The sequence below is a fragment of the Thunnus albacares genome, chromosome 10, assembly GCF_914725855.1.
Source record: "Thunnus albacares chromosome 10, fThuAlb1.1, whole genome shotgun sequence".
Taxonomy (NCBI): domain Eukaryota; kingdom Metazoa; phylum Chordata; class Actinopteri; order Scombriformes; family Scombridae; genus Thunnus; species Thunnus albacares.
Window position 1 is genome coordinate 15,145,132 of NC_058115.1, and position 15,233 is coordinate 15,160,364.

Genomic DNA, 15,233 nt, shown 5'->3' on the forward strand with positions numbered 1-15,233 from the left:
GAAACGTTTGATGCCTAACACTTTCCAACTGATATTTCCTTCCACTTATTTGAAGTAAGGAAGAATTTACTCGGCTTAGAAAAAGCTTAATTTCACAGGTTTACTTAACTAAATCGACTCTATCAGTCCATTAACATGACTATTCAACACAGACCTTTTTTCATTGAGTTCATTATAAAGCTGCACATTACCTATCAAACAAAACGCAGTGTTTCAGAGCAGAACAAGAAGCTTATTGAGACCAAACATCAACACAAAGCCCAAGAATGTTTGTGCTGTTGCTAAGATGATGAAGAAAATGCCAAGGGATCTTTCTTGAACAAACATGTTCTGAGATGAAGTGAAACAGGAGTCTTACACAGGGCAGCTGAGGGAAAGAGTAGAGCAGCACTCGCGCAAAGCAACCAAGGCACTTTCAAGATTGTTATGCTTTACTCAGATCCAATAATATCTCAGTTTCATGATAGACAATGGAACAAAGACAGAATTTACTTCAGAAAAACCTCATTAAGTAAAAACAAATGTGTAAGACGGGTGAGCTAATAAAAAAGAAATATTATGTTAGCTGAAATCACACAAAGGAGGAAAAGCCTTTAGATTTTCTGTACTGTCAGTGGTGAGATGAATACTTCCCTAATCCGATTTTAGAATTGTGCAATGTTGACAGATACTGTGGGAAATTTCACAGAGGAAATGCAGATTGGACATTATCCAATAAGAAATAGGAAGTGGAGAGAGAGGGGAACAAAGTAAGTTATACATGTCTAACACATCATAATCCAGCAGTATATATTCATATAAACTTTACATTGGAATCTGGAGTTTCAATGGTAAAGCTTTATTCAACGCCTCTGCAGTTTTACAGTGATTTAATTTGCAGCTTTTGCATTGATTGTCTCATTTGCACGAAAACACACATGTATGAAACACTGATTTACTACTCTACAACATTTCAGCGAAAATAAAGATAATTCTTGATTTACATCATGAGATATATACATTATTAGACATCTCACTCGTGTTTCATTCAGGTGCAAGCACATTTGAAATGCCTGAAGTCACACATATTTGCAGTCTTTATCTCTCACATAGCTTATATGTTATTCTAACATTTTCATACAGTTGGCAGTGTAGGCTGACTGCTACATATAGACATCAGTGAAGCTTACATCCTAACATTCGTCTAACGCTACAGGAATTGAAAAGATTAAATTGTGCCACGCAAAAAAAAAACAAAAAAAACTTTCACATTGTCAAACATGAAACATTGTTCATCTGATCCATAACTGATCCACAGATTTCCCTGCTCAGTTCAGTTGTATTCCCTGCTCCTAAATCACACGGAACACTGGATAATTAATTAGTTTGAAGTGGAACAATCACATGTTGCCACCACCAACTGACAGATACTCTAAGTGTGTCACAAGAAATACAGCTGTGACCAAAGCACAGAGAGGAAAACAACATGATGATTCTTTGCCTTCTCCACGCTCAATTTAGCATGTTTAAACCCGGGGAAAAAACACTCGCACTGTTTGGATATTCAATTACAGTGATCAGAGAATAAAACCTAACTTGGCTGCAACACATAAATATGAGTTGCTCGCTTAGTTTCGGGTCCAGTGTTTGTGACTGCTGGGTTTGCTTCCTCTGAGAAACCTTACATGCGATAAAATGATGAAAAGGAAGTGAACCTGCTGACAAAAGTGACTGAAAATGCTACAAAAACATGACATTCACTCTCAAGGGCAGTAATAAAAAAATAATAATAAACATAGTGTACAATATGTAATTAAGGACAAACTCCTCTGGATATGCTCTAACAGATTATTTCTGGCAAATCATATACAGATACCTCAAAATGGAAAGAATGATAAACAGTCCATGGGGGAGTAAGTAGTTTATGATAAGGTAGGCCTACAGCTTTGGATGCTTGTTTGGTTTGTTGACATGTTTCCTCCTTTCGTGCCTGCAGTCGATGTTAGACGTGGCAATTTCTAGTCATGGTCCGCAAAGAAGCAAGTCACATGCTTGCTGCAGCTGCTTGTCTGTCTGGGGAGCAGGCACGGCAGGCAAAAAATAGCTGTGAAGTCGATTCTCTGCGACTGTCCGGCAGAAGAAGAAGAAGAAGCTGTGGCGCGCTTTGGCACATGAACTACAGCTGATCCCATTTTCCTGATGTTTGTTAATGAGTGATTGCTTTATCGATTGATTGGTAGCTACGGCTTTCAACAAAACTGGTAGTTGTTGGTCTTCATCAGAGGCTGCCCCTCTTCCTCGTGGTCACAAGACTGGTCACAGGGGCCGTCGCAGCACTTGGGCTCATCACACACTTCACCCTCTGTGACCTGCTGCTGCACATTCTGGTAAATTAGCTGTGGAAAAACATAATTATGATGGTGAAACTTGATCCAAGAAAGCCAAAATCTCTATCTGTTCTTAATACAATGGTGTGATGAGTGAAATAATCCTTTCATTCAAACAATATGTGTATCTACAGCATCAGTCGCTGTTCCTCATTTAATATGTGGCAGAGGATTTTTCTGTTTTTAGAAACTGCATCACTTTTTAAAAGCTGTGTGTAACTCCTCTTGGGAGCAACACCCAAATAAGATTTTATCTAAAAAAAAAATCCAGTTAATTTAATTGGTTTGACAGCACAGCTAAATCTGTGTTGTCTCTTTGGGAGAAGAGAAAAAAAAGAGGGTTTCCTGAGGACATCTTTGCTGAAGCATCACATGCTTTGTTCATTGCATACTTTTGGCAAAGTCGGACTGGAGCCTTTACAGGCTGCTGCATACAGTACAACCCACCTGCTCCTGCTCAGGTTGGTCCCCAAGTAATCTTTCTATCATCTGACTGATCTTGCTGAAAGTTGGACGTTCTGTAGGCTCCAGATTCCAGCACATCTTCATGATCATGTAGCTGAAACAGAAGCGAAACATGCTTTAGTAAAGCTGATAGCAAACAGATGTGTTTAAGAAAGAGTGCCCTCATTGTTTGCTGCATTTTCAGGTCTTTACATTCGACTGTATTTCACTGAAAACCGCTTAAAGTTTGTGGTGTAAAAACTGTATAAAGCCAAATCAGACAAATAAGGAAAGGCTTATGGAGGTGGTGACGCAGTTTAATAAGAGAGACTTGTTCATAAGAACCCCTGCCCCTCCAGTCTCATTTTGCTGCCGTGAAATAGCAGTTACATGGGTTCCTAGCTTTGAGATCATGTGGCTAACAGGCAGAACTGAGGCCTGACTCACAGCAGAACAACAGATGATTGGGCCCTGACTCAGATTCAGTCCCTCTCCGTTTCCACAGCACAGTTATTCCGGGTGGTGTGACAGCCACGCCAAATCAGCACACACAGATGTTAGGGCCCTCTGAGATACTGGGAAAAACACTCTCTTTATTTTCTCATTTCGGTGGCTTGTTAAGTTTTGAGTTTGGGGTTAGGAGATAACCCAAAGCAAGTAAATTAAAAAGAGGAATAATGGAAGTACTTCATGAGGTTACCTCATGTGTCAGTTATTTCAGATGTCAGATAGGGTGGAAGACTGGGAAAGAAAAAAGGGATCTTTGTTCAGTCATGATGAACATTTGGGAAGCATGCTATTTGAACTGTGCAGTGTTAAAGTCAACTTAGTATCAGCTATCTTTATAAATCAGGCATTGTTAATATTTATCAACTTAAATGCTACTAGTTAATAGTTACTGCATGTTAGCAGCTGCTAACACAACCACTAGTCTGAGAAGTTGAGTGCTACCATTTTACCAGCCGATAATAAGAAACCTAATACTATTGAGTCAATTGTAAAAACCCAGCTGATAGTCATTTGATACTCCAGTAAAACTCATCTGATAATCAGGTGACACTAAGTAGAGTAACATTGGCTGGAAATGTTCACAAAAAGGGATGTGGGCAAAAAGCAGCAGTGATCCATCCTTTGTATGAACCAGGCTATAAATTGCTGAAGTATGAAGCTTACATCTCAGGTGGAGCAAAGTCTGGTTGAGACATTTGGTAGCCACGTTTCACCATCTTGTAGAACCTTGAGTCCACAGCCATACTGGGGTAAGGGCTCTTACCTGATAGAGAATAATGTTATTTTAGAGAGTAAATCATGGAATAAATTTGAGTAAATGTAGAGGACATTGGGTTTATCTCCTCACCTAGAGAGAATATCTCCCACAGGAGGATGCCATATGACCAGACGTCACTCTGGACGGTGTACACACAGTCAAAAATACTCTCTGGGGCCATCCACTTCACTGGCAGACGTGCCTTCAAACACAAAGTGAAAAGTTGTAAAAAAAAAAGTGTTTTTCTATCTAGTCTTTAATTTAGCTAAATGTAAATGTTCATCTTACAGTGGTATAGTTTATTTTTGTCATGTTACTTACATTGCCCTTTACCACGTAGTTCGAGTCATTCATGATGTCACGTGCCAAACCAAAGTCACAAATCTTGGCAATTCGGTGGTCGGTCAAGAGGACGTTCCTAGCAGCCACGTCTCTGTGAATACACTGCACACAGACGCACAATTTGTTTTTGGTTGTAAAGTCTTGCACCATAAAAGACAATAACATCTGTCGATGGAGTGTGTCTTGATGATGCGTAAAGAATTATGATCAAATACAATGTCAAACTATGACAACAAGTAAATTCGAAGAATTTACTTGGGAAATACCCCTCTTCACCCCCTCATTATGGGAAATACCCCTCATCACCTCCTCACGAACAGATTTCACACCCTTCCCTTATGAAAAGCGATACTTTTTCATGTGGATCTGGTTGCTTTTTTCTTAAGTCTGATGGTTCCCTCTCTAGGGATGATAGAGTAGCTTCTCTAGTGTTTCACAATTTAGATGTTAGTGCACTTAGAGCCTTATACTGGTGGTACCACTCACGTTTTTGGCAGCCAGAAAGTCAAGTCCTTGAGCCACTTGAAAGGAAAACCTCAGCAAATCGTCAATGTCCAGCGGCCAGTCACCAGTCTCCTCACACACAGAGTCTAGGCATGATTCAGACAGAGATAAATGCTTTTAATTAGCACAGTACTGCATACTAAATTCATTTGTTTAAATGAAACTTAGATTGGATCAAAAATCATTTTACCTGGAGTTGATTCCATGTTTGGCAGCTGGCTGGGTCTCATCTCTAAGTAGCTGCTGGAGGATGCACTAGAGATCCCGCTGTCACTGTTGGATGAAAAGAGCAAAGAGAGACAGATGTCAGAAGAGACAATGAACAGTGAGTGGATGCTTTGGACTTCACATGTTTGGTGATGTACCTTCTAATGAACTGTTTCTGATTGCAGATGTTCTTGTAGTCATTCGACTTCTCCATGATGTCAGGCATATTCATAACAAAGTTCACAAACGTCTCTGCCTTCTGGCGAAGGAAGTTCAGGAGGTCACCGAGAATGCAGTACTCCGTGATCACAAGCACGGGTCCTGATGAGGAAACACACCATGTTATGACCCTTGAAACAAAGAAAACGTGTTTACATGCAAATTGCTTCGTTATACTAGATTTCCCATGACCTGCATAACCGCGAACTTTCATAAACTTGTTTTTTACAAGAATTTCACCAAAGATGATACAGGAAAACTAAATGCTTACCTCCGTAGGTGCAGGCTCCCAGTAGATTGACAATGTTCTTGTGGTGTCCTAGGTGGCTCAGGATCTTCAGTTCTGACATCAGAGCTTCTCTCTCATCTGAATGGGCGCTGGCTGCAGAGACACACAACACAGATTGTCATCATACTATCATCCTACCTGATCACGTGAAATAAATGTTTTAGGATTTTGAACCGAGTGATGCCTAAATCAGACATATTTTTCACGTTTTCCGGAACATTCTCAGATTTGCCAGTCATGCCCATGTAAACAATGTTCTCTCTGTTAAATCGAAGGTCTTGACATCAACTTACCTTTTAACATTTTCACAGCCACACGCATCACATTGTCTTCCTTTCCCAGACCGTAGGCTGTGGCCTCAACGACCTTCCCAAAAGCTCCAGCACCCAAGATCTTCCCTGGATGGACGGAAAATTTGAGAAGGTATTTTGAGTTTAATGGAAATCAGTACATTTTATGTCTTCTAGTTGATTTTTATTAATTATATTATGTGATTATATCTAATATTCTATTCGTATCTAATAACCTTGTAATCTAATACATTTCTAATGTACTAAAAATGGCAAGTAATCCAATATGTGAGCATTTGAGTCAATTTTGGAAAACATGATGCATACCGAGCTTGAGCTTGTCCCGTGGGAACTCCCACTTCTCATTGTAAGGCAGCTGAGTGGGGTCAATGAAGGTATAGTTGTTTCCATCTCTCGCCTCAATGATCTTCCAACGAATTTCATACCTTGGTTTCTGAAGATGAAAATAAGAGAAAACTTAATAAAATAAAAACAGCAAAACACTATATCAACCCATGTCTCTGAAATATTTGGATGTCTGAAAAATATTTTACAATTTTTATTTGTACTACCATACTGTATGTAGTGGTTACTTTCATAATGAAAGCATCCCTTACCTGTTTATATTTGTAAAACAGAAAAACCAAAAGCACAAGGAGGATGGCCAGAATGCCTGCTGCTCCAGTCAAAGTGGAAGTGAAGAGTTTGTCTGTGCAATCAGAGAAAGATCATCATTTAACTAGACAGACTGTGTACTATGCAAGATGATTTCCCTAATGTCCCTCTGTGGAAATTTGTGTAGACACTTGTTTGCATTTTCAGCATATATATAAAATGTTTTCACTAGCAAGGACCACACCATCAACAAGATACGTTTGAATGATTTATTGAAGAAGAATAGTGAATGAATTTCGCTCGCTTGCTTGTGTGTAAGCTTCGTGGGGAATCTGTCGCAGCGCCCAGGCAGCGACGGACCCCCTCAGGGCCCTATGAGGGAAGAAGGAGAGGAAAACAGGAAGAAAGTAGGGTGGTGGGGAGGGATACAGAATGCAAGAGCAAATGAGGAGGAGAGGGTTTGGTTAGTATGTATGGGATTGCCGGAAGGGGTGCGGTTGAGGTGTGGTCCTGCTTCTGAAACTTCGCTAGTTAGCTTCAAATAAAATGACTGCAAATGCATGTTCAGCTACACAAAAACATACAATAGGATTACACAGTTTTATAACATATTCAGCTCCCAAAGAGAGGGAGCAGCTGAGCATGAGAACACAATTTTACAAGCCAGACATTAGATTTGGTTTGAGTTCCATCCATGTGACTGTATTATAGGAACTGTGATCACATCCTGAAAGTGAACAATTATCCAATACTGACCAGAAACCTCCATGGCAAATGTGTCGCTGCTGATGCCGACGAGGTTAAAGGCCACACACTCGACAGTCATCCTCCGGCTGGACGGCCCCACGGTTAGGACGCTCTCCACCTCTACAGCCCCGTACTCCTCCCTCTGGACCTCCACCGTTGGAGCCTGGAGAGGAATCGCCATCTGCATCCCTGTGGTGTTTTCATTGCACCTGCCTCATTGCAACACATATATGGTTAGACAAAGGCACACAACCTTACATGAACACTGGTACTGCACTTTTACACCCTTGCTCACTGTAAAATTGTACGTGCTGTTACTCTTCCTTATACAGTGATACTTACGTGGGTCGTATTCCAAAACACTGGTACCAGACGATTCTGGGGGCAGGATAGCCAAATGAGGTGCAAGTTAGAGTGGTTACGTTTTCCCATCTCACCACAGCAATAGGCCTCTCTACCAGTGAGGGGAAAATGAGGGAAAAGAAAGACCAACATCAATTATTAGGTTAGTAAGAAGAAACGTTCCTTTCACCCAAGAAAACCTAATTATACTACACGACCATGAATGTGTTTATTGCTTTGATTTGTGTTAAATATGCCACTTACGATACATTTGGACTTGGAATGTGATGGATGCATTTGCCAAGTCACTCTTGGCGTAGAAGGTGTACTGGCCCTGCTCCTGGGCATTCATTCTCTTCAGCTGCAGAGTTGCATGGTACCTAATAGTGAAGAAAACAGAACAACAAAGGTCTTCAAATAGAGAAAAGAGGAATGTCTACAGAGTCTGAAGTGACTAATTCTGTGGTTTGAATTCAGACAGTTCCTATGTGTCATCGCAAAATTAAAAACAGAACATTGCTCTTCCCTTTAGCAACAGTTTCATGACCTGAGGAAAAATAATGACCTTCATGTTCCCTGTCAGGTTCACCCAAAATGCTCCGACAGCATATTTTGAAACCAGAATAGCTTCCTCTTCCTATAGTACACTTGATTGTTTTTTTTTAGCATTTTTTTGCAGAACAGTAAGCACTGATGTCTACAAAATCAGCTGTCATATGAGACTACACTGTACCTGTTGTTGTATCGGATGAACTTGTGTTCTTGTGTGGACGTATTGGGAGATGTTGGGGTGTGCCATCGGTGCTCTGTAATGTGAGGGTACGCCTCTATGAGCACACTGAGCTCCAGGTCTTCTCCCTCATTCACTTCAACTGAAAGACCCTGGTGGGCCAGCTTTGGAGACAGCTGTGGCAGCAGTCGGATGTAGGGCTTGTCTGTTCAAGAGAATCAATTTTGTCAGTTCTTCATGCTTAAAGCAATTAAGTAACAATCACGAAAGGCTGGGTGTGGCTTTGTCTATGGCTCACCTACAACCAGCAGGTATGTGGTTGAACTGTTCACCCCTGCTTCATTAGTGCCGATGCAAGAAATGTTCCCCGTGTCTGCGAGGTCCACAGCAGAGATGGTCAGTATGCTCTCTATGTCCAGCCGGTTTTCTCCACTGGAGCGAACCTTCTCCTCTATAGTTGGTTTCTAAAAAAAAATGAGAGAGGAAAGAACAGTTAAAATGATGCATAGTGTCATGGTCAAGAGAGGACTCCCAGAATTCCTCGTACTGACCGATTTGGTGGTGTATTTCCAGGTGACATTGTAGTTGAAGTTGGGATTGTGTGTGGTGCAGCGAATCTTGAGCTTTTCCCCAACAATTCGCACATACTCATCTGTCTCCAAGAAGACATATGGAGGGAAACGAAGCTCTAGAGAAAGAGAAAATCATATATGAGTGTCAAATTGGGTGCAAATATCACTACTTGATGACAGCTGTGGTCAATTATTCCTAACAACCAAGTTCTCTCACTCTGAATGACATTGATGGAAAAGGCCTTGGAGGTCCTCTCCACTCCGTTGACCCTGGCTGTGCAGACATAATCAGCGTTGAAACTGGGGTGGAGGCTGTGGATAAGAATACCACGGTGCCGGTAGACAGTGAAGTTCATTCCTGGTGGCACGGTGGTGCCGTTGTCCATGCGGAGGCCCAGGTCTGTGGCTGATGGGTCAGTCAGAAGGCAGGGCAGCAGGTAAACCTCACCCTCCTTTCTCACTACCTGCAGGGACGTGCTGCTGGTCCAGAACACACGATTTGGATCTGGTGGAGAAGGGAATTATTGTCATTATTACACATTTGAGGAAATCTACTAACAGAGAGGTACAACCAGTGTGGACAATGATCCATCCAAGCACTTACAAAACAACATTAGAAAAGTTGTTCTTCTGTTCTGTACACAAAACAATAGGACTCTCTTTTGTCTGAGCTCACCTTTTACGTACACATGCACTGAGGAGCTCAGCTCACGCTGCTGTGATCCAGCAGTGTAAACACACTTGTATGTTCCAGTGAATTCTGCAGAGGGACGATCCACCTTTAAGGTGCGGACATTCCCATTGCCCTTGGACACATAGCGTCTGTGTTTGGCTAGCCTCGTTTGCCAGTTAACAGGCCCATTACCCTCACACCTCAGATCCAGAGAAGTACCAGGTTTGACCACCACCTCAGGACTCGACACCACCTTAGAGTTGAACTTGATCACCGGACGCCTCCATTCCACTGAGAGGAAATGAAAATATGACTGAATGAATATATTTATTAATGGAAACACATGGCAAGAAAAGTGTGAGAGCAAATTAGTCAAAATAGACTTGCTGAAGTTCTTAGTGTTACTCCTTGAAAATTCGAAAGTTTGTTGCTGTTTTGGCCATTTTAAGAGAACTAAGAGCTGTCTCATCTGCTCTGGGATTTATATTTGTTTTGGAAGTATTCTGGTGGATTCAGGAAACAGATTGAATACTTGAACCTGAATAACATCCCTCGATCCTTCTCGCTTCTGCTTTTTACAGTCTTGCTATCTCAACACTCTATCCACACTGAGGATAGAAGATGGAAAAACTGTAAATATCCAAAGATCCAAAACTGTTACTGTTGTATTTTTACTGAGGAACTGTTTTCCAATGCCAGAAATGAGGGAAAATACACATTCAAGAATTATAAGCATGAAAAGGGAGTAATATTTGTTTGTAGCGAAAAAACAGGCATCTTTGAGGGAGAAACTGCTAAAAAGACCCTAACCCCTAAGGGAAAAGATTTTAGTTATGAAGAACAGTGCTCTCTTTGATAACTTTGTTGAGAATCTGGACCTCAGTTGGACACATCGTTACATTTAAGCTTCATTCGGGGTTTGGACAGCTTTTTTTGAAAATTACTGACACTGGAGAGACTGAGAAGACCTTTCATCTAAACCTGCTAGTTTCTCTCATTTAATGTAACACTTTCGGTTATAATAGTTTCCTTGTGGGCTTTTGTATGGTTTGTTTTAAATCTTGAAGCAGAACTGAGACTCCATGTTCAGCATTTTTCTATTCACCATAGTGCACAAGATAATGTAGAGAGATGTGGTTTCAAGCCAATGAGCATTTTAGTCCTGAACATTCTGACTAAGTGCTGCAGTCGATAACTCTTCAATCATCTAAATGTATTATTCGTCCAACCTCAAAATGACCCCCAATTATACGTTATACAGTTATCCACCAGATAGCAAAGCTAATCCATTCAGCCATAATTAAACCAAACAACAAATGTTTTTATGTGATCAAATGCAAATACATAAAACTGCAATTTGATGCCTGGCGGCTGATACTCACACAGTATGTGGCATTCAAAACCCAGTATATGACTGGATTGTGCAAGAAATGCTAGAGGGCTTTTAATTTGTATGTTGCCTGGTACCATCAGACATGGACATCACAGCATTTTTAAGGTGTTTGTTTTTATGTAAGCTTAAGTTTATTTATTTGTATAGCACTTTTCATATAGTAGTTGTAACTCAAGGTGCTGTACACATAAGAAAAACATTAAAAATACTTACAATACATTGCACCAGATTTTGGGTGTAGACTATATGGTGCTGTGGTGAGATGGGTTGAGTTAAGATTTAGGCTATTTTTTATATGGTTTTTTTTTTTTGTTATTTCACTTACCCACAACCCAAAAAATAGTTTTAACATGTTAACTATCAAGTTAATCATTAATGCTAAGTGTAAATGGCCCCAAGACAGTGTATTCCATGTGTGTAAAGTTTGCATTTGTAAATGCATTTGTTATATTGCTTTTATTTTATTTACCAATAACTTGTGGAAATTGACACTAAGTTACATTGGCGATGGCACACAGGTCGTTTCTTCTTATGTAAATGTCACATGACAGTCTCCTTCGGTAGGTAATTGTGGCACTATCCAATCACCTAGCAGCTGAGATGACCGGCTGGCACCTGACCAGTGGCTCTTTACATCTCCAAAAACATTGGAGCAAATTTCCAAATAGGTGTTATTTGGTTACATATTAGGAATCTAAGTGGTTACTTTCTCCCCTGAAAAAATATTAATACTCAATAAAGTGACATATTAACAGTCCTACAGCAAAAATTACAGCAGCTTATCCTCCGCCATTGCTGTCGGTTGGTGTGAAATGCATTCAGGGATACTTAGCTTTGGCAGCCTTTGGCCAAACAATGGTGTAACTTCACCACTCAGTCAGTGACTCACTCAGTCAGTGACAGACATTTGCATTATAGGGCTGGCCCCGCTGTTGCGGTCCAGCCAAAAAAGAGGGAAAGGAAAATGTCACAAGAATGACCCCAAAAAAACTCATGATGCTGCAGACAATTGCCCTGCTCATTAAACACAGTAGAGAGTCAGATGCAGCATTTTTGCTCCTCAGCAGCACTGACCACGAGTTTTATGCCATAAATGTGCAATATGATCACAGAGCTTCACACACGAGAGGTCATGTTTGAGTAGATATTTTTAGAGTGTTATATAAATAATTGGTTAGATGTGGTGCAAATAAATATGCAACTTTAAAAAGATGTTTTGTTGCAATTTAATTTCATTAAAAAAAAAAAAACATCAAATTTTGAAACCACATATTGGCTGTCCTTTCTTTCAAATCAGTATGAAAATGATAAAATAATTCACTCACGCATGTTTTGGCTTTGCTCATCTTTCGCTTGCATTGTTGGATATCAGATTACATATTACACTTTAAAGTCTGATTCTTCTGTATATACTGCTATATACAGCCATCAAAAAACAACCAGAGTGAAAAGAAAAGACACTAAATACGCTGCAGCTGCATTTTTAACAGACAGTGTTTGCCGATGCCTTACCTGAGGCAGCAGAGGCCACAATCCCCAGCAGCAGTGTGAGGCAGGACTGCATCCTGGATCAACTCCAAACCTACAGTTTGAGTGTTGATGTGTGTGAGTGCTACCAAACACTCTTCTTCTGATCTGTAATGCAGGAGAGAGAAATGAGAAAAAAACACTCCAGTACTTGTGCTTTAAGTAATGTCCTTTGTTAACTTCTCTTTTCTGACTGGTCAGAGTGGTTTTACCCATAAGGAAGAATCTATCTGCTATAATTCTTATCTTCTTTTGTGCACATTAAATTCAGGAAACAGACTAACGTATGAATCACTTTCAGTAAGCCTTTCATTATCACATTTAGGGAATTAATAAAACTAATAAATTAACTCACTACACCTCAAAATACAGTTGAATTATCACACAGTGTGGAAGCATTATTGGTTTATTTTTAATGTACTCACCTGAAGATTTATTCAGCTTAACAGAGGGGTATAATAACTTCCCTGGGTTTGATGTTTCCCGCATCCAGAGCTGACACAAGAGTCCCCTCTTCCCTTTCTGTTTGCCTCTGCCCTTCTTCTCCCTTCTGCTTGTTTACAGTCTCTTCGCTACAGAAGTCACACAGCCAACATGCAATCTTTCAGACAGCAAGTGGAGGGTGGGGAGAGCTGAGTGTGTGGGGAGGCGGATCAGCATATCAAGCTCAACAAATTAATGAGTCAGTGCCAATTTGCCACAGAAAGGAGCAATTCTCCCGAGACATCCGTGGAGGTGAGACTAATCATCTCCATCACTGCTGAACCATGGCTGCCAGGCTTTTCTAGCCGTTAAAGTGTGGACGCGTGGGAGAGGGAAGGAAAGTCAAAAGGCTCTTAGAAATCTGACCTAGGAATCAGAGAAAGGCACTGGGAGACATGAGAGTGTAGAGGGAGAAAAGTCATTGTGGATATGGTGGATAGGATTTTACATCATGAAACCATCCAAGTAAGTTATAGAAAAATTCAGCTGGACATCACTCAGTGTGTAAGACAGTAATTTAGTTTTATATTAATGGGACCTCGGGAACTATTTTCCACCAGGATTAGTATTTTTAGTTTTTTAATTTTAATATTTTTTAAAGTTAAAATAGTGGAGAAAATAGAAGTGGACAGAGTAGGGCAGCCAGAGGAGAACCACTGATTCATGAAAGATTCATAATTACAATAATAATACGATAGTACACGTTTATTGTCACATTTACAACATACAAAAAGACACATATAAAAATACATTTGTCAACGTAAAGTTGAGCTTTGGTACCATAGCTTGTCATACAGTGATCTTGTGCATTTAAAATTGCAATAGGAAACAATGGAAATGGTGAACTAAGTGTTGAAAGTAGACATTGTGTAAGTGAATGTTATACAACATAACAGAAGAGGAAAAAGTGTCATTTTTAGGCACATGTACACATATGGCTATCTAGGTTTCTTGAGTACAGTAGCCCTTCATATCAGCAAGCAACAATACAGTAGCTGCAAGACAAAAAATCTGTTCTATCCAATCTACACAAAAGCACTCATTTGTGCCATCTTGTGCTCAGGCAGTGATTCGCTGTATGTATTATTTTCACTTAGGAGTCATCACAGAAACTGGGTGTCATATTCACTGTAACATACACATATTCAAATCAAAAAAGTTCTCAATGATTCTAATTTGTATTTTATCTGTAACATAGTGTACATTTATATCTTTATCATGAATATCCACATTTTTCTAAATAAAGTGCAAATCGGGCACAGAACTATGGATTAAACCTACACAATAACAACAATTCAAAATTCAATATGCTATTCAAAATTCACAAAAGACAAAAACATTTCATATTGTTCTCACAAAAGAAGAAATTTTCTGATTTCTGAAACTTCTACTAAAAAGAAGGTATATCTCATATTAAAACAGTGCATGTAGAGTCTGTTGTTCACAAAACTGCATATGTAGGGAGTCTGTAGGCATTTTGTTCTTGTCTGGATGGTGTTTGGTTTTTATATGAGCATATTTCTTTATGGTTTGTGATTATTGTTTTGTTATATAAAAACTCATATAAAACTCATATGTCATATCGACTCTATTCTACAAAAAGAAACCCCCACTTCTCACTATTACACTGCTTGTGATCATTGATTTTTATTATTTAATAAAATGAGCCAAAAACAGAAATATGACTAAATAAAGCAAATCTAAAAAGACTGTATCAGACATCTGTACGTACAATAAATTGATTCTATAAAAGTGTGAAGAGAGTACCGTGTTAATATCTTGGCAAGCTTCCAATACTGATTAGATGATAACATCATGCTCATTATTTCTAACTGTTCTGTTTCAGAGGTACTAAGTGTGATAAAAAAAATTAAAAAAAAAAAAAAACTCAAAGAAGGGCAAAACTTTTAGAGTGCTTAGTGGAAATACAAAGATTGCCTTCTCAGTCACAATTTTGCTACATTCTAGTTTAGTCATGTTCCCTTTTTTCAGGCGTGTTTATAAAAAAAGCCCCAGAAAAGGGCACTGTATTCCCAGGGATCCTACATGTGGCTACAGGAAGCTGTCTTCCTCCTCAGGCGTTCCGGAGGAGCCCAGCAGAGCGTCTCTCTCGCTGGTCTCCTCCAGCCTGTCCTCCTCTGGAAGGGTGTCAGCCGTGTCTTGCGACATGGAGTCGGTCTCCTCCTCCAGAGCAAGAGAGCTGAATTCAGGAAGAAAAAAACA

The 15,233-nt window shown here is 39.9% G+C and overlaps 2 protein-coding genes across 2 annotated transcripts in view; both read right to left on the bottom strand.

The window, feature by feature from the left end:
* Positions 1 to 817: 817 nt before the first annotated feature.
* csf1ra (colony stimulating factor 1 receptor, a) lies at positions 818 to 13,115 on the bottom strand. The gene is made up of 22 exons (XM_044363320.1): positions 12,953 to 13,115; positions 12,513 to 12,635; positions 9,611 to 9,898; positions 9,152 to 9,439; positions 8,914 to 9,050; positions 8,661 to 8,826; positions 8,366 to 8,567; positions 7,897 to 8,012; positions 7,633 to 7,744; positions 7,300 to 7,499; positions 6,546 to 6,637; positions 6,256 to 6,382; positions 5,932 to 6,036; positions 5,621 to 5,731; positions 5,289 to 5,451; positions 5,114 to 5,196; positions 4,906 to 5,009; positions 4,399 to 4,521; positions 4,168 to 4,279; positions 3,984 to 4,083; positions 2,814 to 2,925; positions 818 to 2,375 (listed from the first exon to the last, which is right to left on the bottom strand). The coding sequence occupies exons 2-22, from the start codon at positions 12,562 to 12,564 to the stop codon at positions 2,229 to 2,231; spliced, it is 2,940 nt and encodes a 979-aa protein (XP_044219255.1). The 5' UTR covers positions 12,565 to 12,635; positions 12,953 to 13,115; the 3' UTR covers positions 818 to 2,228.
* A 585-nt stretch (positions 13,116 to 13,700) lies between these two features.
* Positions 13,701 to 15,233, bottom strand: part of pdgfrb (platelet-derived growth factor receptor, beta polypeptide) — a 29,668-nt gene continuing 28,135 nt past the window's right edge. The window contains exon 23 of the mRNA XM_044363319.1: positions 13,701 to 15,210. Within this exon, the coding sequence (XP_044219254.1) occupies positions 15,063 to 15,210 (148 nt within the window). The 3' untranslated portion in view covers positions 13,701 to 15,062. The remainder of the gene's footprint in view (positions 15,211 to 15,233) is intronic.

Coding starts and splice junctions, on each gene's coding strand:
- csf1ra (XM_044363320.1), bottom strand. CDS start 12,564: ATGCAGTCCTGCCTCACACTGCTGCTGGGGATTGTGGCCTCTGCTGCC. Junction 8,568..8,660: donor CACATACCTGCTGGTTGTAG/GTGAGCCATAGA, acceptor TCTCTTGAACAG/ACAAGCCCTACATCCGACTG. Junction 6,383..6,545: donor TGTTTTACAAATATAAACAG/GTAAGGGATGCT, acceptor TTTCATCTTCAG/AAACCAAGGTATGAAATTCG.